Source organism: Phacochoerus africanus, chromosome 8 (genome assembly GCF_016906955.1).
Source record: "Phacochoerus africanus isolate WHEZ1 chromosome 8, ROS_Pafr_v1, whole genome shotgun sequence".
Lineage (NCBI taxonomy): Eukaryota > Metazoa > Chordata > Mammalia > Artiodactyla > Suidae > Phacochoerus > Phacochoerus africanus.
Genome location: NC_062551.1, coordinates 165,981,131 through 166,000,465, shown reverse-complemented (window position 1 = coordinate 166,000,465; position 19,335 = coordinate 165,981,131). Strand labels below are relative to the sequence as shown.

At 50.9% G+C, this 19,335-nt stretch overlaps 1 protein-coding gene and 1 long non-coding RNA gene across 2 annotated transcripts in view; one reads left to right on the top strand and one right to left on the bottom strand.

Annotated features, from left to right (window-relative positions):
* The window catches only part of ARMH1 (armadillo like helical domain containing 1), a 46,000-nt gene extending 30,269 nt beyond the window's left edge, over positions 1-15,731 (top strand). The window contains exons 6-12 of the mRNA XM_047789297.1: positions 495-579; positions 14,457-14,579; positions 14,662-14,734; positions 14,862-14,991; positions 15,089-15,166; positions 15,444-15,525; positions 15,597-15,731. Coding sequence (XP_047645253.1) covers positions 495-579; positions 14,457-14,579; positions 14,662-14,734; positions 14,862-14,991; positions 15,089-15,166; positions 15,444-15,525; positions 15,597-15,715 — 690 coding nt within the window. The 3' untranslated portion in view covers positions 15,716-15,731. The remainder of the gene's footprint in view (positions 1-494; positions 580-14,456; positions 14,580-14,661; positions 14,735-14,861; positions 14,992-15,088; positions 15,167-15,443; positions 15,526-15,596) is intronic.
* LOC125132292 (uncharacterized) lies at positions 5,968-15,713 on the bottom strand. The gene is made up of 3 exons (XR_007136186.1): positions 15,585-15,713; positions 10,615-10,789; positions 5,968-5,997 (listed from the first exon to the last, which is right to left on the bottom strand). It is a non-coding gene; the product is annotated as an uncharacterized LOC125132292 (long non-coding RNA).
* Positions 15,732-19,335: the final 3,604 nt, after the last annotated feature.

Here is a 19,335-nt window from a genome sequence, read left to right as displayed (position 1 = left end):
TATGTAAATAAATAAAGACCCAACAGTTTTTTAAATGATACAGAAGAACTTGTTTAAGAACTCGGCCTGAAGGATGAAGAAGAGGCTTCCGCTGGGAAGCTTGGGGTGATGGGGGGAAGAGCATCACAGGAGGAGACAGAGTTAAAGGAGAGGGTAGCTCAACCTGGGGGGGCCAGCGTTCCACTCTCGCAGCCAAGATAGCCGGCTTGTCCCTGCACCCCTGGCAGTGGCCACGACTGAGGGCCTCCTGAGCCGGGGGGTTCCATGGCAACCTCGGCAGATTCTCAGTCCACTCCCGGCTGCCCCTCTCCCTCTCCTCACCAAAATTAACCTACCTCTAGGGTGGGGGTGGGGCGGGCCAAAGTCCTGAGACCCACCCCTGCCCCTCGCCCCATTCGGCCGGGCTGCCCCCCTGTTTGGAAGTCTGCTTTTCACCTCTCTCAGGCGGATCAGATCAAAATAGTGACCACCTGTCCCCCTGTCTGTCTCGCCAGTCCATCGTCGGGACCACACACCCCAGCATCGTGGACGGCGTGCTGAAGGTACTGCGCACGATGCACCTGGAGGTCCAGTACGAAGGTAGGGAGGCGGCCGGGTCTGCTGCAGAGGGCAGAGGGTGGCCGTGAGAGCCGGCAGATTCGCTCCGATGCGTTTCTCCTAGTCACGAAGATCCTTGTCGAGTGGCCTAGGCAGCCCCGCTGTCGAAAGGGCTGCCTCGGCACCGAGGGGCAGTTTACTCAGAAGGCGGCAGTCCCCTTCTGTGCTTGGCATCAGCCGCACGTGCTCCAGCAGTTGTTAGAGTCTGCCCGGGGCCGGAGCTGGCTCTGGTTCCCAGTCTTACGTGGCTCTTCCCTCCAAACAGAAATCACGCCCAGGACTGTTTTCTAAGAAACTAGATTGGATAAGGGTCGCGTTAAGACGTTTTCATTTGTTGGGTACACCTCTGTGCCAGCCATTTCCCATGAATCATTCCATTTAAGTCTCAACCACGGGAGTATGGATTCTGGCGCATATTAGGTATTCAAATGTTCAAATGAATGAATGGCGGGGGTCGGCATTTTTATGCTTTTCAAGCGAGAGCATTGAAGCACAGAGAGGTTAAGTATGCATCCCAAGGTAACACAGCTAGCCAGATTCAACCAGTCGGATCTGACTCCAAAGCCTATGCTTTTACTTTTTTTTTTTTCCCCCCACTGTACAGCAAGGGGATCAAGTTATCCTTACATGTATACATTTTTTTCCCCACCCTTTGTTCTGTTGCAACATGAGTATCTAGGCATAGTTCTCCATGCTACTCAGCAGGATCTCCTTGTAAATCTATTCTAAGTTGTGTCTGATAACCCCAAGCTCCTGATCCCTCCCACTCCCTCCCTCTCCCCTCAGGCAGCCACAAGTTTATTTTCCAAGTCCATGATTTTCTTTTCTGAGGAGATGTTCATTTGTGCTGGATATTAGATTCCAGTTGTAAGTGATATCATATGGTATTTGTCTTTGTCTTTCTGGCTCATTTCACTCAGTATGAGAGTCTCTCTTGTTCCATCCATGTTGCTGCAAATGGCATTATGTCATTCTTTTTTATGGCTGAGTAGTATTCCATTGTGTATATATACCACATCTTCCAAATCCACTCATCTGTCGATGGTCATTTGGGTTGTTTCCATGTCCTGGCTATTGTGAATAGTGCTGCAATGAACATGCGGGTGCACGTGTCTCTTTTAAGTAGAGTTTTGTCCGGATAGATGCCCAAGAGTGGGATTGTGGGGTCATATGGAAGTTCTATGTATAGATTTCTAAGGTATCTCCAAACTGTTCTCCATAGTGGCTGTACCAGTTTACATTCCCACCAACAGTGCAGGAGGGTTCCCTTTTCTCCACACCCCCTCCAGCACTTGTTTGTGGTTTTATTAATGATGGCCATTCTGACTGGGGTGAGGTGGTATCTCATGGTTGTTTTGATTTGCATTTCTCTTATAATCAGCGATGTTGAGCATTTTCTCATGTGTTTGCTGGCCATCTGTATATCTTCTTTGGAGAACAGTCTATTCAGGTCTTTTGCCCATTTTTCCATTGACTGATTGGCTTTTTTGCTATTGGGCAAAGCCTATGCTTTTAATATACAGCACGTGGCAGGTGTTTCCAGAATATTTCCTTTGCTGCTCCTACTGTGGTTCCAAGAAGGGAGAGTCTGTTTTTCACAGGGAAGACCAAGGAGGGGTCACCAAGAAGGCCTTGTTGGTGCTGAGCCTTGGAGAGGGGGATTAGAGAGGCAGAAACCGAAGAGGGCAGGAGTTCCCATCGTGGCTCAGTGGTTAGCAACTAGCATCCAAGAGGACGCAGGTTCGATCCCTGGCCTTGCTCAGTGGGTTAAGGATCCGGCGTTGCCCTGAGCTGTGGTGTAGATCGCAGACTCGGCTCGGATCCCATTGTTGCTATGGCTGTGGTGGAGGCCAGCAGCTGTAGCTCTGATTAGACCCCTAGCCTGGGAACCTCCATATGCTGTGGGTGCAGCCCTAAAAAGACAAAAAAAAAAAAAAAAAAAGACCAAACAACAACAACAAAAGAGAGCGGAAGAAGGCATTCTGGAAAGAGGATTGATCTAAACAGAGGCCCACATTGCTGCAACATGGATGGATCTAGAGATTATCATACTAAGTGAAGTAAGGCAGACAGCTATCATGTAATATCACTTATATGTGGAATCGAATTTAAAAATGATACGAAAGAACTTATTTAGGGAGTTCCGTTGTGGCTCAGCAGTAATGAACCTGACTGGTATCCGTGAGGATTTGGATTCAATCCCTGGCCTCACTCAGTGGGTCAAGGATCCTCCTGGGTGTGGAGAGTGAGGGGCAGAGGGAAGGGGGAGGGGGCAGGGCCGAGGAGCCCAAGGCAGGGAGGCCCAGCAGACGAGCAGGGTCTGGTGGCCTTGCCTCTGGGGACTCCCGTGTCCAGGATGAGAGGCTGAGCCAGGGAGCCTGCAGCAGCTGAAGGTGGCGGCAGGCAGGGGGTTAAGGCGGGATGCAGGTGCGATCCTGGGGAAAGCCTGGACGCCCACTCCCAGTCTAGACTGGTTTTCAGAGGCAGCGATGAAATTGAACCTTATCTTTCCTTCATCAGCCCCGCCAACCTTGTGTTGTTGGATCCCCGCAAGGAGTATGTGGACCCCAATGTGGAAAAGTCACGCTGTCTTGGAATCTAAGCTGCCATCTGTTACCACCTGGAGCAGAGTCTCCTAGCTGGGGAGGGGTGGCCAGTGACGGGGTGGGGTGGTGAAAGTCAAGATCGGGGCCAGCAGCAGAGAGGTGTCGCTGGCCTTGGAGCAAGAGGGTGAGCTGGCCGTGGGATCATGTCCGGAGGCTGAATCTCACAACCCCCAGGTGGCGCTGTGACCCTCCCTCCCCTCACCCCACCTGCAGGTGGCAAAGTGGCCCCTCCTACTCATCTGTCACTTGGCAGCTTAAGCAGTTCTTTGCCAAGGGCTTCCCTGACCTGCCTTCACCCCAGCCCCAGTGGCAGCCTCCTTCCTTTGTCCCACCTCCCGCCTCCTCCCCTCCAGCCCCTCCCTCCCCGGGACCAGTTATCTCCGGAACGGTCTCTGCCCTGGTCACAGCCTATGCATAGTTTCAGGCAGCTCTGGCAGTTATCGTCCTTATGTCCCAGCACAGCCCCCAGCTTGGTCCTTGGTGTGTGTTTGCTGAGGGAGGGAGTCCTGCACACACACACTGTGCCAGTGACTACTCGCCCACCTGCCTTGCCCTCTGAGCAGCCTCAGGGCAGGGACTAGGTCTGATTCATCTCTTTTTCCAGCTCAGGGTCTGGCAGATAAAGAGTGGTGCTCAGTAGAAGTTGGTTGAATAAACTTATGGGAGGGGGAATATGGCTTAGTTTCAGTTTTGCTGTTGAACCCCGCCAGAGTTGAACTGGCCCAGCTTCTTCCCATATCAAGCCCCATCTAGAGCCCCCCTGCATTTGTTACATAACAAACCACTCTGGCAGAGGCAGCCTGAGCATGAAGCTTTGTCATGTCTTTTTGGTTGGATGTCTGCAGGTGCAATAACAGTGAGACTGTGCACCCCAAAATAACTTCCCACATGCCAGACTCATAACCAGTGTTCAGGAAATGTGTGTTAAATGAAAGAATTATTCTTTCTTACCAGGCACTTGCAAATAGTCTTCATGGAGTTCCCTTCGTGGCTCAGCAGGTTAAGACCCCAACACAGTGTCCTTGAGGATGTGGGTTCAATCCCTGGCCTCACTCAGGGGATTAAGGATCTGTTGTTGCCACAAGCTGCAGCATAGGTCTCAGATGTGCCGCGGATTCCGTGTTGCCATGGCTGTGCCGTAGGCCAGCAGCTTCAGCTCAGATTCAACCTCTAGCCCTGGCCTGAGAACATCCATACCGCGGCAAAAAGGAAAGAAAAAAAAAAAAGTCTTGGGAATATAGCGCATGCATATGCAGGGATAGTCCACTAGGGGGAACTATTTCACACTATTTCACCACCGTTTGGGCGGCGGCAGTCAAGGAAGGCAGGTGATATGGCTGAAGGGACTAACCTTAATAAGGGCAGGGTTGATTTGTTGTTTTTTTTTTTTTAAAAAGCAGGAGTTCCCGTTCTGGCTCAATGGTCAACGAATCCGAGGTTGTGGGTTCGCTCCCTGGCCTCGCTCAGTGGGTTAGGGATCTGGCGTTGCTGTGGCTGTGGTGTAGGCCGGCAGCTGTAGCTCCAATTCGACCCCTAGCCTGGGAACCTCCATATGCCGTGGGTGCGGCCCTAGAAAAAGACCAAAAAAAGACAAAAAAAAATGCTGCTCTGAAGACAAAATGAAAGCCATTGTGTTCAAACTTTGCAGAAATCCACCAAAGCTGTTAGGCCAGCCCTTCTCTGTCCATTACCTATTGTTACATAACAAATTACCCTAGAACCTAGTGCTGAAAAAAATAAATATTTATCATCTCCCCCACTTTTTTTTTTTTTTTGCCATACCCATGGCGTGCAGAAGTTCCCGAGCCGGAGATCAAACCCGTGCCACAGCTGTGCCCTCCAGCCAGATCTGTAACCCACTGAGCTGCCAGGGAACTCCTCCCACAGTTTTTTATTTTATTTTGGAGTATAGTAGATTTACAGTGTTGTATTAGTTTCAGGTGTACAGCGAAGGGATTCAGTTATACATATACACATAACCGTGCTTTTTCAGATTATTTTCCCATATCGCACATGGTTTTGGGGGGTCAGGAATCTAGAAGCAGCTTAACTGCCTGGCTCTGGCTCAGGGCAGGTCAGAGGCCAGCTGGGGCTGTGGTGAGCTGAAGGCAGGACCAGGCCTGGAGAACTATCTTCCAGGGTGGCTCACTTTCATGCCTGGCCCGTTCATGCTGGGTGCTGACAGGAAGCCTCGGGTCTTCACTGCACGGACCTCTCTAGGGCTGCTTGAGTGTCAGCATGTCAACTGGCTTCTCCCAGAGCAAGATCCAAGAGAGAGCAAAGAGGAAAAGCCTCAAGATGCTTTATAATCTAACTTCAGAAGTTGCACGTTGCCTTCTATCTTACTCTGTTTGTGAGAAGCCAGTCACTAAATTGAGCCCACGCTCAAGGGAAGGAGAAAATTGGGTGCCACCTTTTGAAAAGACACATACTAAGGGTTCCCTTGTGGCTCAATGGGTTAAGGACCTGGCATTGTCACTGCTGTGGCTCAGGTTCGATCCCTGGTCGGGGACCTTCCATACACCGCCAGTGCAGCCAAAAAAAAAAAAAAGAAGAAGAAAACATACTAAAAACTTTGTGAATGTATGTACCAACTAACAGAAATTGCTGGAGCTCCCGCTGGGCCACAATTCCCATTGCTGGTGTTCTCTGTAGCGCCAGGTTGCGGGTTTGATCCCTGGCCCGGGCGCAGCGGATGAAGGGATCCAGTGCTGCCATAGCTGTGGCGTGGGTCACACACAGGACTTGGATCTGATCCCCGGCCCAGGAACGCCACTGCCACAGGTGGCCAAAACTGAAAAAACAAAACAAAACAAAAAAGGCCGAAAATTTAGCAAATGTGTATGAGAAACAAGTTTATGGTAAAATGGAAATGTTTGTAAATTTGGAAAAAGAGGTCATTTGGAATAACATTTTTTTCTAATTGACCTAGAACTAGAAAATTCTAAAACTATTTACTATAATTCTAAAATTAACTTGCTCCTTAAGTGGTCCTGCTTCCTAGAGCAAAGTCGGAATTGTGGTTTATCAGCCATGGAGCAAGACGAAGGGCTGAGCAAACTGCACATTCACTAACATGGTGGAATCCTCTAGAAATGTGAAGGCAGGAAGACAGTGGCCCTTAGGGACCAAACAGGACAGACACAAACCAGTTTTCTCTTCCCCTGTCCCCCAAAGACCTGGAGAAACGGGCAGTGGGCAAGGCCGTCATTGTTAGTTTTCCTGAGGTTCTCGGTTCTGTGACGTTACATGGATTCCTAATACTAAGTAGGATGACTGATTTAGCAACGGATCATATTTGGTTAACTTCTTTTTTCTTCATAAAAACTGTTTTGGAGTTCCCGTCGTGGCGCAGTGGTTAACGAATCCGACTAGGAACCATGAGGTTGTGGGTTCGATCCCTGGCCTTGTTCAGTGGGTTAAGGATCCGGCGTTGCCATGAGCTGTGGTGTAGGTTGCAGACGTGGCTCGGATCCAGCGTTGCTGTGGCTCTGGTGTAGGCCGGTGGCTAGAGCTCCAATTAGACCCTAGCCTGGGAACCTCCATATGCCTCAGGTGCAGCTCAAGAAAAGGCAAAAAGACAAAAAAAAATTGTTTCGATTGAGGTGAGATTCACATAACACAAAATCAACCATTTTAAAGTAAGGAATTCATGGAGTTCCCGTAGTGGCATAGTGGTTAACGAATCCGACTAGGAACCATGAGGCTTCAGGTTCGATCCCTGGCCTCGCTCAGTGGGTTAAGGATCCAGCGTTGCCATGTGGTGTAGGTTGCAGATGCAGCTTGGATCCTGTGTTGCTGTGGCTCTGGCGTAGGCTGGCGGCTACAGCTCTGATTCCACCCCTCACCTGGGAACCTCCATATGCTTCGGAAGCGGCCCTAGAAAAGGCAAAAAAAAAAAAGACACACACACAAAAAAGAAAAGAATAGAAAGGCCTTGGGGAAAAAGGTTTTTTCTAATTGCCTACTTTGCCTGGCCCTAAACACCTGTGTCTGCTGGGCCCTGAGACCATCTCCTCCCACCCCCACCGTCACACCTGGAGCCAGGGTGTTCCACTCAGGTGGCAGGAACACTTCCAAGTGCCAGCACAGGGCTGCTTGAACTTGGTGAGCCTGCCCCCAGAAGAGCAGATACCAGTGGGAGACACACCCTAGTAATTACTGGTTCAGCAGCAAGTATACCAGCCCTAGCACAGAACGTCCATACCTTGTTGCCTGGCCTTTTAGAACGAAATAGTGCGTAAATATACATATTTTTATGTGTCAACACTGGGCTTTGAGCAGGGTCTGGTAAAAGAAGTGGAAGAATGTACGGGGATCAAAGACAGAAGGCAATTGGTCAGGAAGATGCCTGGCACTGGTCTTTTCCTCACAACAGTGAAAATTGCCCAACATTCATAGGGCGACCCTGCTGGAAGAGGAAGCAAAGCTGAGTATGGACCGCATTGAGGTGCACTTCTCCGGTGTGGCCATGAGGTGGCAGTATTGTCTAGGTGTGAAAATAAAGGACTAGGACCCCGGTTCTTTTCCTTCTCCCCCTGCTCCACCCTCCAAGAGCAAAAACTTGTAAAACAAACCCTATCAGGGCTGAGTGCCTTGGAAATGGTTGCCTGACAGAACCACAATTCCCAGGGGCAGTGCCATTTCTGAGGCACTTCTGCCGCGGGGAAACGAAGCCTGCTGTTCTTCCCTGAGATTCCCTGGGCAAGTCTCCGTTCTGGGTTTCTGCGTCTCTCAGGTCATCAAGGAGCTTCCTTCCGATGCTGACAGGCTGTGCGCTCCGTGGTTCCTCTTCGGGTTTTGTTATGGTTTGGTTGGTTTGTTTTATAGTGGAACCTGCAACATATGGATGTTGCCAGGCTAGGGGTCGAATCGGAGCTGCAGCTGCGGGCCTAGGCCACAGCCACAGCATCGCCAGATCTGAGTGGCATCTTCGACCTACGCCACAGCTCACGGCAACGCTGGATCCTTCACGCACTGAGGGAGGCCAGGGATTGAACCTGCGTCCTCGTGGATACAGGTCGGATTCATTACTACGGAGCCGCAGTGGGACTCCAGCTTTATGGAATTCTGACTGTGTGCCAAGCACCGCTCTAGCCCTTTACTAATTTTGCCCTCACAACAAGCTGAGGGGCAGGCACCTTCTTTCTTCCCACTTTGTGATGAAGGGCAGGGTGCAGCGCAGACCTCGCTCCCGAGCCTGAGAGCCTGACCCTCCTTCCACTTGCCTTCTGGACGTCTCCCCTTGGATGTCGCTGACCATGTTCAGAGTTAGACTCTTTTTTTTTTGTCTTTTTGTCTTTTTCAGGGCCACACTTGCAGCATATGGAGGTTCCCAGGCGTGGGATCCGAGCCGCGTCTGTGACCTACACCACAGCTCACGGCAACGCCGGATCCTTAACCCACAAAGCAAGGCCAGGGACCGAACCTGCAACCTCATGGTTCCCAGTCGGAGTCCTTAACCACTGAGCCATGGCGGGAACTCCCAGAGTTAGACTCTTGATACCCTTGCTCTACAGCTTTCATTCTCCGAGCTCCCCGTCTCAGCCAGGACACCCAATGCCCTGGGCTAGACATGTGGGTGGGCTTCATCTCGTCGTGATTCCCACCTTCAGCCAACTTCTAATAAGATCGGCAACTCTGACTCCTCAGTATCATGCAGGTCTGTTCCCCCTTCTCCATTCTGTCTCCGCTGCTGCGGCTCAGGCTTTGGTTTCTCCCTCTGCACCCAAAGCCATCTCTCCAGCGTGGTGCCCGCACAGTCTGTCTCCGGGTCCTCCACCAGAGTGGAGCCAGTAGCGCTTAGTTTAATGGTGAAGAATGTGAGCTTTGGGGAGTTCCCACTGTGGCTCAGTGGTAACGAACCCTACTCATATCTGTGAGGTCCCGGGTTCCATTCCTGGCCCCGCTCAGTGGGTTAAGGATCTGGTGTTGCCGTGAGCTGCAGTGTAGATCTCAGACTCAGTTCGGATCTGGCATGACTGTGGCTGTGGTGTGGGCCAGCAGCTGCAGCTCCGATTTGACCCCTAGCCTGGGAATTTCCATGTGCTGCGGGTTTGGCCCTAAAAAAAAAAGCCTTTGGAATCCATCAGTCATTCTGCTACTTATTAGCGGCTCACCCTTGGGCAAGCCGGTCCACCTTGCTGAGTCTTAGTTTTCTCTGAAATGAAAGATGAGGAGACACCTGCTCTAGTAGGCCATTTGGCACCTGCAAGGCCCAGAAGCTGTGGCCGGGCTACCTCCGCAGCCTTGGCTCTCCCTCCGTGACCCACCTCCCTGCGTGCCAGCCATACTCCCTGCGTGCCAGCCATACTCCCTGCTTGCCTGGCCACCAGGTTGGCACATGCCCTCCACCGTGCGCACTCTTCCAGTCCCTCTCTCCTCCTCACAGCCTTGCCAGTCCACATACCACCTTCCGGAGAAGCCTTCTCCTGATTCTGTACCTCGCACCCCCTCGACATGCCCTCCCGCCAGCATGGCTTCCTTTGCGTGCCCATGGCTCTTTAATACCGCATCACAAATGCCCGTTTCCGCCCTGGTGCTCCCCCGGATCATGTTGTTCCGCATCTTGGTCCCTCTTAGCCCCAGCGCAGGGTCTGATGCAGAGAAGACGCTCAATAAGGATTTTGTTAGATGAATAAGTCAATCAATGAATAAACCAGTGACTGCTTCAGTTTTAGGACAGCTGGGTGTGTTCACACCACGGGCTTCAGGCAAAGCTGCCAAAGGCGGTGCTCTCCTGTGGCCCTTTGTTTTCCGAGTGGGTCTGTCACACTGAGTAACAAGCACACTTTTTAGAGTTGTCGCTGGCTGTGGTTCTCGTGGAGACATTTGGGCAGGGACTGGCACTTCCGCTTTGCGTGTAAACAGTGACAGCTGTGAATTTTAAAACTCAATCAAAAGTGATTCAGTGAATGAATCTTCAGTTTGCCAAGGACCTCCATACATAATCAAGGAGCAGATACATAACCAATGAAGGCTCCAGTATTTAGTGTAAAGTGAACAGGCAGAACCAGATTTCATAAAGTGCCTGGTCCCGCGTGGCAGACCCTGCCATTTGTGGTCCGGGAAATTTCATTGAATATTTTCATCCATTCGTGTTTATGCGGAATGTTCACCACGTCACTTTTTGCTGCAAAAAGGGCTCTCTGAGGCACAGGTAAGTATTTTTCCCAGGGTGTCCTGGCACTAAGGTGGCACCAGCTTGTGTGCGGGTAGAACTCAACTATTATTTGGAGCTGGGCTACAGCCGATAGTCAGATAGGAGGAGACGCCAACCACTCAGACCCCAAAACCATGAAGCACTAATTCAAGAAAAAGGAAGAAAAGGTTTCACAACCAAACAATACAAGAAAAAGTGGGAAAGACAGGCACCAGGCTATGGCTGCCAAGCGGTCAGAGGCCTCCTCACCTGCGTTCTGGTCCAGGTGGAAAAGTGTTTGGGAGAAGCTAGGGAGGCTCAGTGTGTGGGTCCCTTTCCCTCCAAAACGTTGCTGGCTCTGTGATTCCAAATTAGAGCCCTGTGTGAGCAGTCAGAGCTTGGGGTGAGGGGTAGCTGGGATTCCACCAGGGCTACCGTGGAAGACCTGGATGAAAGAGAAAGTTCAGAAGTAGTAGCCAGCTGTTTCGTCTTTCTTTTCTTTCTTTCTGTCTTTCTTTTTTTTTTTTTTGGGCGGGGGGGGGGCCATGCCCACAGCATGAGGAAGTTCCCAGGCGGGGGACCAAACCCACACCAGAGCCGCAACCCAAGCTGCTGCAGTAACAATGCTGCATCCTTAACCTGCTGTGCCACAAGAGACTTCCAGATCAGCTGTTTCTGAATCAGGTTGGTCCACAGAGGGAAAGGGCTGCCCCAGAAGGTCTGTCCCATAGCGCTAAGCAACACCAGTAAGATGCATGTATCTTGGAGTTCCCGTTGTGACACAGTGGAAACGAATCCGACTAGGAATCATGAGGTTGCGGGTTTGATCCCTGGCCTCATTCCGTGGTTAAGCATTGCTGTGAGCTGTGGGGCAGGTCGCAGATGCGGCTCAGATTTGGCATTGCTGTGGCTGTGGTGTAGGCCGGTAGCTGTAGCTGTAGTAATCTCTGATTAGACCCCTAGCCTGGGAAACCCCGTATGCCACAGGCGTGGCCCTGAGAAGCTTAAAAAAAAAAAAAAAAAAAAAAGAAAGCAAGTATCTTTTGTAATTAGAGTTTTCTCTGGATACATGCCCAGGAATGGGATTGCTGAGTCATATGGTAGCTCTATATTTAGTTTTCTGAGGAATCTCCGTACCGTTTTCCATGGTGGTGTACCAGTTTACATTCCCACCAACAGTGCAGGAGGGTTCCCTTTTCTCCACACCCCCTCCAGCACTTGTTATTTGTGGACTTATTAATGATGGCCATTCTGACTGGTGTGAGGTGGTATCTCATGGTAGTTTTGATTTGCATTTCTTTCTTTTTTTTCTTTTTAGGGCTGCACCTGTGGCATATCCAGGCTAGGGGTCGAATTGGAGCTATAGCTGGCAGCCTACGCCAGAGCCATGGCAACACTGGATCCGAGCTGCATCTTTGACCTACACCACAGCTCATGGAAATGCAGGGTCCTTAACCCACTGAGCGAGGCCAGGGATCGAACCCGAATCCTCGTGGGTACTAGTGGGGTTCGTTAGTGATCCACAATGGGAACTCCCTGCATTTCTCTAATAATTAGTGATTTGAGCGTTTTTTTCATGTGCCTACTGGCAGATGTATATGTCTTCTTTGGATAAATGTTTATTTAGGTTTTCTGCCCGTTTTTTTCTATTGGCTTTTTTGTTGTTGCTGCTGAATGGTCTGAGTTGTTTGTATATTTTGGAGATTGAACATCATTTACACTAATTTTCTCCCATTCTGTAGGTTGTCTTTTGGGTTGTTGTTTTGGTTTTTTGTCTGTTTGTTTTATGGTTTCCTTTGATGTGCAAAACTTGGAAGTTTGATTAGGTCCCATTTGTTTATTTTTGTTTTTATTTCTATTACCATATTTTCTATGACCTAAGAAAATATTTGTACGGTTCATGTCAGAATGATTTGCCTATGCTCTCTTCTAGGAGTTGTATGGTATCATGTCTTTTTTTTTTTTTCCTTTTAGGGCTGTACCTGCAGTGCATGGATGTTTCCAGGCTAGGGGTGGAATCAGAGCTGCAGCTGCCAGCCCACGCTACACCCACAGCAATGTGGGATACGAGCTGCGTCTGTGACCTATACCACAGCTCACAGAAATGCCAAATCCATAACCCACTGATCGAGACCAGGGATCGAACCTGCATCCTCATGGATACTAGCTGGGTTCTTCACCCACTGAGCCACAACAGGAACTTCATATGGTATCGTGTCTTGTGTTTAGGACTTTAAGCCATTTTGAGTTTACTTTTTGTGCATGGTGTGAGGCTGTGTTCTAGTTTCATTGATTTACAAGCAGCTGTCCAGTTTTCCCAGCACCACTTGCTGAAGAGACTTTTTCCTATTTTATATTCTTGCCTCTTTTGTCAAAGATTAATTGACTATAGGTGTCTGGGTTTATTTCTGGGCTCTCTATTCTGTTCCATTGATCCATGTCTGTTTTTGTACCAATACCATACTGTTTTGGTTACTGTAGCTTTGTAATATTGTCTGAAGTCTGTGAGAGTCATGCCTCCTATTTTGCTTTTTTCCCTCAGGATTGCTTTGGCAATTTGGGGTCTTTTATTGTTCCATGTGACTTTTTGGATAATTTGTTCTAGTTCTGTGAAAAATGGGTAATTTGATAGGGATTACATTAAATCTGTAGACTGCTGTGGGCAGTATAGCCATTTTAACGATATTAATTCTTCCAATCCAGGAGCATGGGATATCTTTCCATTTCTTTGAATGCTCCTTAATTTCCTTTATTAATGTTTTATATTTCTTAGCATATAAGTCTTTCACCTCCTTGGTCAGGTTTATTCCTAGGTATTAATTTTTTTGGTGTGATTTTAAAAAGTATTGTAGCCCTAACCTAGGAACTTCTATGTGCCACAGTGCAGCCCTAAAGAGCAAAAAATAAATAATAAATAATAGAAGGTATTGCTTTATATTCTTTTTCTAATATTTCATTGTTTGTATACAGAAATGCAACTAATTTCTGAATGTTCATCTTAACATCCTGCAACTTTGCTGAATTAATTGATCAGATCAAGTAGTTTTTGTGTGGAGTAAAGAATTACTTCTAGCAGAAGAAAAATAACCCTAGGAAAAGAAGAAAAATACCTTTCTACAGATCTCTTCATGTTTCTGCATGTCTTGTAAATGACCTACTTACTGGTCTTTGTTCCAGGCCATCTTATTTCCTAGCTATGGTCCCTTAGGCAAAGCGCTTTACCTCTCTGTGCCTCATTCCCTCAAAGGTAAAATGGGGATAGTCATGCTATTGCAGCGCCAGCTTCATTGGTGACAGCGAGCTTCGCTAGGGTACCATATGGAGAGCCCTCAGCTCAGAGCCTGGGCAATTGAGGCCGCAATAATGGTTCATCAGAAAAGAAAATTTGGGGAGGTCCCTTTGTGGCTCATTGGTAACGAATCTCACTGGCATCAGTGAAGATGCCAGTAGGATCCCTGACCTCGATCAGTGGGTTAAAGGATCCAGGGTTGCCCGTAAGCTGTGGTGTAGGTCACAGATGTGGCTGGCATGTAGCAGTGCTGCGGCTGGGGCTGGCAGTTGCAGCTCCAATTCAGTCCCTAGCCTGGAAACTTCCATTTGTCGAGAGTACGGCGCGAAAAAAGAAAAAGAAAAAGAAAATTTCTCTAAACTGCTGTGTACATTGCTTCCTTTTTCATTTTCTGCCACACATCATCCCCGCCCACTCGCTCTGTCTCCCTCTCACCCCTGTCTCTCCCCATCTTGTCTCCCTTTGAAGACCCAGCGCCTCCCTCTTCCATGAAACCTTCTAGACTCCTCCAAGCCTAAGACTGCCCTATCTCTCTGGGGCCTCCAGCTCTCTCAGCCTTTAACCCTCACTCTTCCTCTTCCCACTCTGGCTGGTTCTGAATCCGGGGCCTCTTTAACCACGAACGCCAGAAGGGTGGGACAGACGTGTCGCCAGCCCAGCTCCCCCTATGTCTGGCACAGGGCTGGCCGGTAAGAGGCACGAAGAAGGTCGATGAAGAAAGTGAAGGAGGTGGGGGGGTAACGGGAAGAGACTTGGTTCAAGGGGCTCTTTGCTTCCTTGGGGGGGGGGCGGCCAGCCCCTCCAGTACCTCTGCCCTCCGCAGCCATCGAACTGATCAAGGACCTGGTCAACTACGACGTGTGCCCGGCGCTGCTCAAGGGCCTCGTGGCGTTGCTAATACCTTCCTTCAAGGAGACCAGCAAACTGCAGCCCAAGATCGTCGACGGTAGGGATCCGCTGGGATTGGCGGCTAAGCCCTCGGCGGAGGGGCGGGGAGCCTCCGGTCTCACGGCCACTCCCTCCTCCAGAGTCATCGGTGCTCCAGCTCACCGGCCACCTGCCCTTGTTCTTGCAGCAGGCGGCGGCCGCCAAGGCCATCGGGTAAGCGGGCGGCGGGTCGTGGGCGGATGCGGCAAGGCCGACTCGGTTCCGCCCGCGGGCCCCGGGAGCTCTCCGGCCGCGGAGGGTCCCGCGGGGTCGCCGCAGCCGGAATGCCACCCCTGCCCAGGATCCTGGCGCGCCGCAACACCAGCCTGGCCGAGGAGATGCTGCACCTGCGCGTGGTGCACAGCCTGCTGGCCGCTATGGGCAACACGGACCACAGCAACAGCCAGCGGCAGGCCAGCCTCACGCTGGAGGTGCGCTGGGCGGCGGGGCGGCGGGCGGCGCGGCGGGCACCGCGCTGGGGCACCGCGCTGGGGCACCGCAGTCACGGCCCGCGCCCACCCGCCGCAGTACTTCGTGCAGCTGTTCCCGGTGGTGGAGGAGCACGTGCGCAGGTCCATGGGGGAGGAACTCTACAGGCTCTTCCTCGTAAGCGCTTCCGCCCCCCCCCCCCGCCCCCCAGGGTGCCTTGCGCACCCCCCCCCCAGCCGAGGGTCCCCTGCTACGCCCCCCAGGCACAGATCAGACTCGGGCGCCAGCGGCAGCAGGGACTGCCTTGGCTCGGCCCTTTCCTCCTGGCGTCGTTCTGTTCCCTTTCCTGCCCTTCCCGTCAGGCTACCCGCCGGCCGTCTCCCCCTGCCCACGCCCAGCTCCGCGTCCAGGCGGCCCTGGCATCCAGCCGGGTTCCCCTTGCTCCTGTCCTCAGAGCGACGCGGAGGACTTGTACAGGAAAATGGACAGCATTCAGGCGGACATCCTGGCCGCCAACAAAGTCAACGTCACCAAAGGTGAGTGGGGAGCGAGGGGGCCAGGGCAGGGGGGCCGCCGCTCCCAGACTCAGGCTCACCTCCGCCCGCAGCGCTGTACCTCAGCGGCCTCTCCCCCAGCAACGTGAGCTTCTACTCTGGCCAGCGTAATCAGGATGCGGCGGTCTCCGTCCCACACTTGCAGAAGGAGGACGTGGAAGGGAAGGAGTAAGAGAGGCCCCGAGGCCCGCCAGGGAGCCAAGGCTGTGTGCCAGGGAAGCCTGGCAGAAGGGGGGGCGGGGCAAGCTCGGGGCCGCTGCACTTGGCCCTCGATGGGAACCTGGGTGTCTGCAGGCCCGTGGGGGAGAGGGAGGCGGGGAGCTGGCTGGGGAGAGCCAATAAACAGTCTTGCTGTCTATCTGGTGTCCCTGTGTGCAGGGGCAGAGAGAGATGGGAGGAGAGCTGTGATGATGGGCTGGGGTGCTTCTGATCACCCAGGAAGCAAGCTGGCCTGAAGGGAAGGGCCACCAACCTCCTGGAAGATTCAAAGGCGGAGCCCGAGGAGGGGCCTCCCCTCAGCTCCACCCGCGGCCCTGCACTCTTCCCTCCAGGACCCCGCACCCACCTGGGTTTCCTCCTGCCTTTCTGGTTGCTTCCTTTCGTTCTCGTTTGCTAATCCCGCCTCTTCAACCCAGTTTGTGGTGGTGGTGGTTTTTTCTCGCAGCACCTGTGGCCCGCAGAATTTCCCAGACCAGCGATTGCACCCGCGCCACAGCAGTGACCATGCCAGATCCCCAACCTCTAGGCCACCAGGGAACCCTGAGGCTCACTCTTTTCTAAGTCACATCTCTCACTACCATTCTCTACACTCTGAGCCCCAGCGCCTGCCACTCTGCTGTTTTTGCCTTAGCGCTTCTTTATGGATTGTTTATTGTTCGTCTCCCCACCTGAACGTAAGCTCTCCTGGGGCGGGGATGTGTGTGTTCATTACTGATTATCCCAAACGCCGGGAACAATGCCTGATACTCAGGAGTGGATGTTGTGAGGGAACTGTCCCTTCAAGTCGGAGGAAGTGAAATCAGATGGCGGTCATTCTCCAGGACACCACAAGAGGGCATAACCAGCCCTGATACTGCTGGTCAAAGGCAGCCTAGCTGTACCCTCAACTGGGATTTTTTTTTTTTTTTCTTTTATGGCTGCACCTGAGGCATATGGAAGTTCCCAGGCTAGGGGGTCAAATCAGAGGCACAGATGCTGGCCTACACCACAGCCACAGCAGCTCGGGATCCGAGCCTCATCTGCAACCCACGACCTATACCACAGCTCACAGCAACACCAGGTCCTTAACCCACTGAGTGAGGCCAGGGATTGAACCTACATCCTCACAGACACTGTGTCGGGTTCTTTGTGTGTATGTGTGTGTGTGTGTGTGTGTATGTCAGGTTCTTAACCCACTGAGCCACAACAGGAACTCCCCAAATTGAGATTTTTCTGGCACGGGGGGCGGGGGGGGTCCTCAGCTTTCTTCTATTTGGGTGGAGAGAAAAGTTTAACAAAATAGTGGTATCTTTTCCATAAAGCTAAATGGATTTTTTTGTATGGCACACTCCTAGTCTATGGAAGTTCCGGGGCCAGGGATTGAATCTGAGCCAATCGATGCTGCCATTGCAGCAACGGTAATCCTTTAACCTACTGTGCCAGGCATCGAACCTGTACCTCTGTAGCAACCAGAGCCACTGCTGGGGTTCTTAACCCAATGTGCTGAAGCGGGAGCTCCTAAATTTCCTAGAAGTGTCCTGTTCTTTGGTGTCAAGTCATTCTTACTGGTTTTTAGTCTTGAAATGGCCTTCCTTTTTGTAGAATTATGATTTTTTAATTGTAGCCCAGAGATGTTTTGGAAATTTTAATAATTGGAAAATCCAAAAATCTGGAAATTATTGATCTAAGATAATCATAGTTTAATAACAATAGAACTTTTAAGGAGTTCCCATCGTGGCTCAGCAAAAATGAATCTGACTAGTCCATGAGGACGCAGGTTCAATCCCTGGCCTCACTCAGCGGGTTAAGGATCCCCAGTTGCCGTGAGCTGTGGTGTATGTCCCAGGAATGCTTAGATCTGGCATTGCTCTGGCTGTGGTGTAGGCCAAGGCTACATACAGCTCTGATTCCATACCTAGCCTGGAAACTTCCAGATGCCATGGGCACGTCCCTAAAAAGACAAAATAGAGTACATATTAAAATTTCCACAAATGTATACAAAAATGTAACTTCTCTTTCCTCCCTGCCTTCTTTTTTGGTGTGTTTTTGTTTTGTTTTGTCCAGTTAAGGTCTGTATATTGCATTTGACTGTCATATAGTATAAGCTTTTTTTTTTTTTCATCTCATTTTTTGGCTGCTCCTCGGGCATATGGAGCTTCCTGGCCAGGTATCAGGTCCGAGGCCCAGTTTCAACCTAAGCTGCATTTCTGGCAATGCCATAGCCTTAAACCCACTGTGCCAGGCAGGGTATTATTGAACCCGACTCCCAGCACTCCCAAGACACCACCAATCCCTTTACACCACAGCGGGAGCTCCAATCATGTAGTATAAGCTCCCCCCCCCCTTTTTTGGTTGCCCCTTGGCATATGGAGTTGCTCCACCAGGGATATGATCCAAGCCACAGTTGCACCCCACACTGCAGCTGCGGCAACGGCCAGATCCTTAACTCACTGTGCCAGGTTGGGGATGGAACCTGCGTCCCGGTGCTCCAGAGATGCAGCCAATCCCTTCGGACCACAGCAGTCACTCCTAAGCTTAAAGTTCAAATTCACAACAATTACTTTCTGTCTTAATCCACATAAAGATTGGAAATCATAACTAACCCTGAGGATTTCCTTGGTTGGTTAGGGGTTTTTTTTCCAATTTTCTTTTTCTTTTTTTTGGGGGGGGGTGCTACACCCATGGCATGCAGAAGTTCTAGGGCTAGGGATCAAAGCTATGCCACATTAGTTGACCTGAGATGCTGCAGTGACAAGGACAGATCCTTAACCCACTGCACCCCAAGGAAACTCCCAAGATTTCCTTGGTTTGTGTGTGTGTGTTCTCGTGTGTGTGTTTTCTAGGGCTGCACGTCCGGCATATGGAGGTTCCCAGACTAGGGGTCGAAATTGGAGTTGTAGCCGCTGGCCTACACCACAGCTCACGGCAATGCCGGATCCTTAACCCACTGAGCAAGGCCAGAGATCGAACCTGAAACCTCACGGCTATTAGTCGGATTCATTTACGCTGTGCCGCAAGGGGAACTTCCCTATTTTTAATAGTTCTAGTTTTAAGGCTAAATTACCTCATATGTATAAATATGTGAAAAACGTATAAATATGTCATAGAAAAAGAAACCAACTGTACTTCAATTTTTTTACAATTTTTTTTTTTAATGCCAAATCACACGAGTGCAACACTTAGAACCAGAGCCGCAGAGAGGTGGGCTATGCCCGGGGTGCTCACGTCGTACTGCCTTGAAAAATGTTTGTGAACAGGTACATCCAGGCCTGAATTTTAAAAGTTTACTTCAAGGCCTAAACAAAATAGATTAACCAGGGAGTTCCCGTCGTGGCGCAGTGGTTAACGAATCCGACTTGGAACCATGAGGTTGCGGGTTCGGTCCCTGCCCTTGCTCGGTGGGTTAACGATCCGGCCTTGCCGTGAGCTGTGGTGTAGGTTGCAAACGCGGCTCGGATCCCGCGTTGCTGTGGCTCTGGCGTAGGTCAGTGGCTGCAGCTCCGATTCGACCCCTAGCCTGGGAACCTCCATATGCCGCGGGAGCGGCCCAAAGAAATGACAAAAAAAAAAAAAATAGATTAACCAGATATTGCA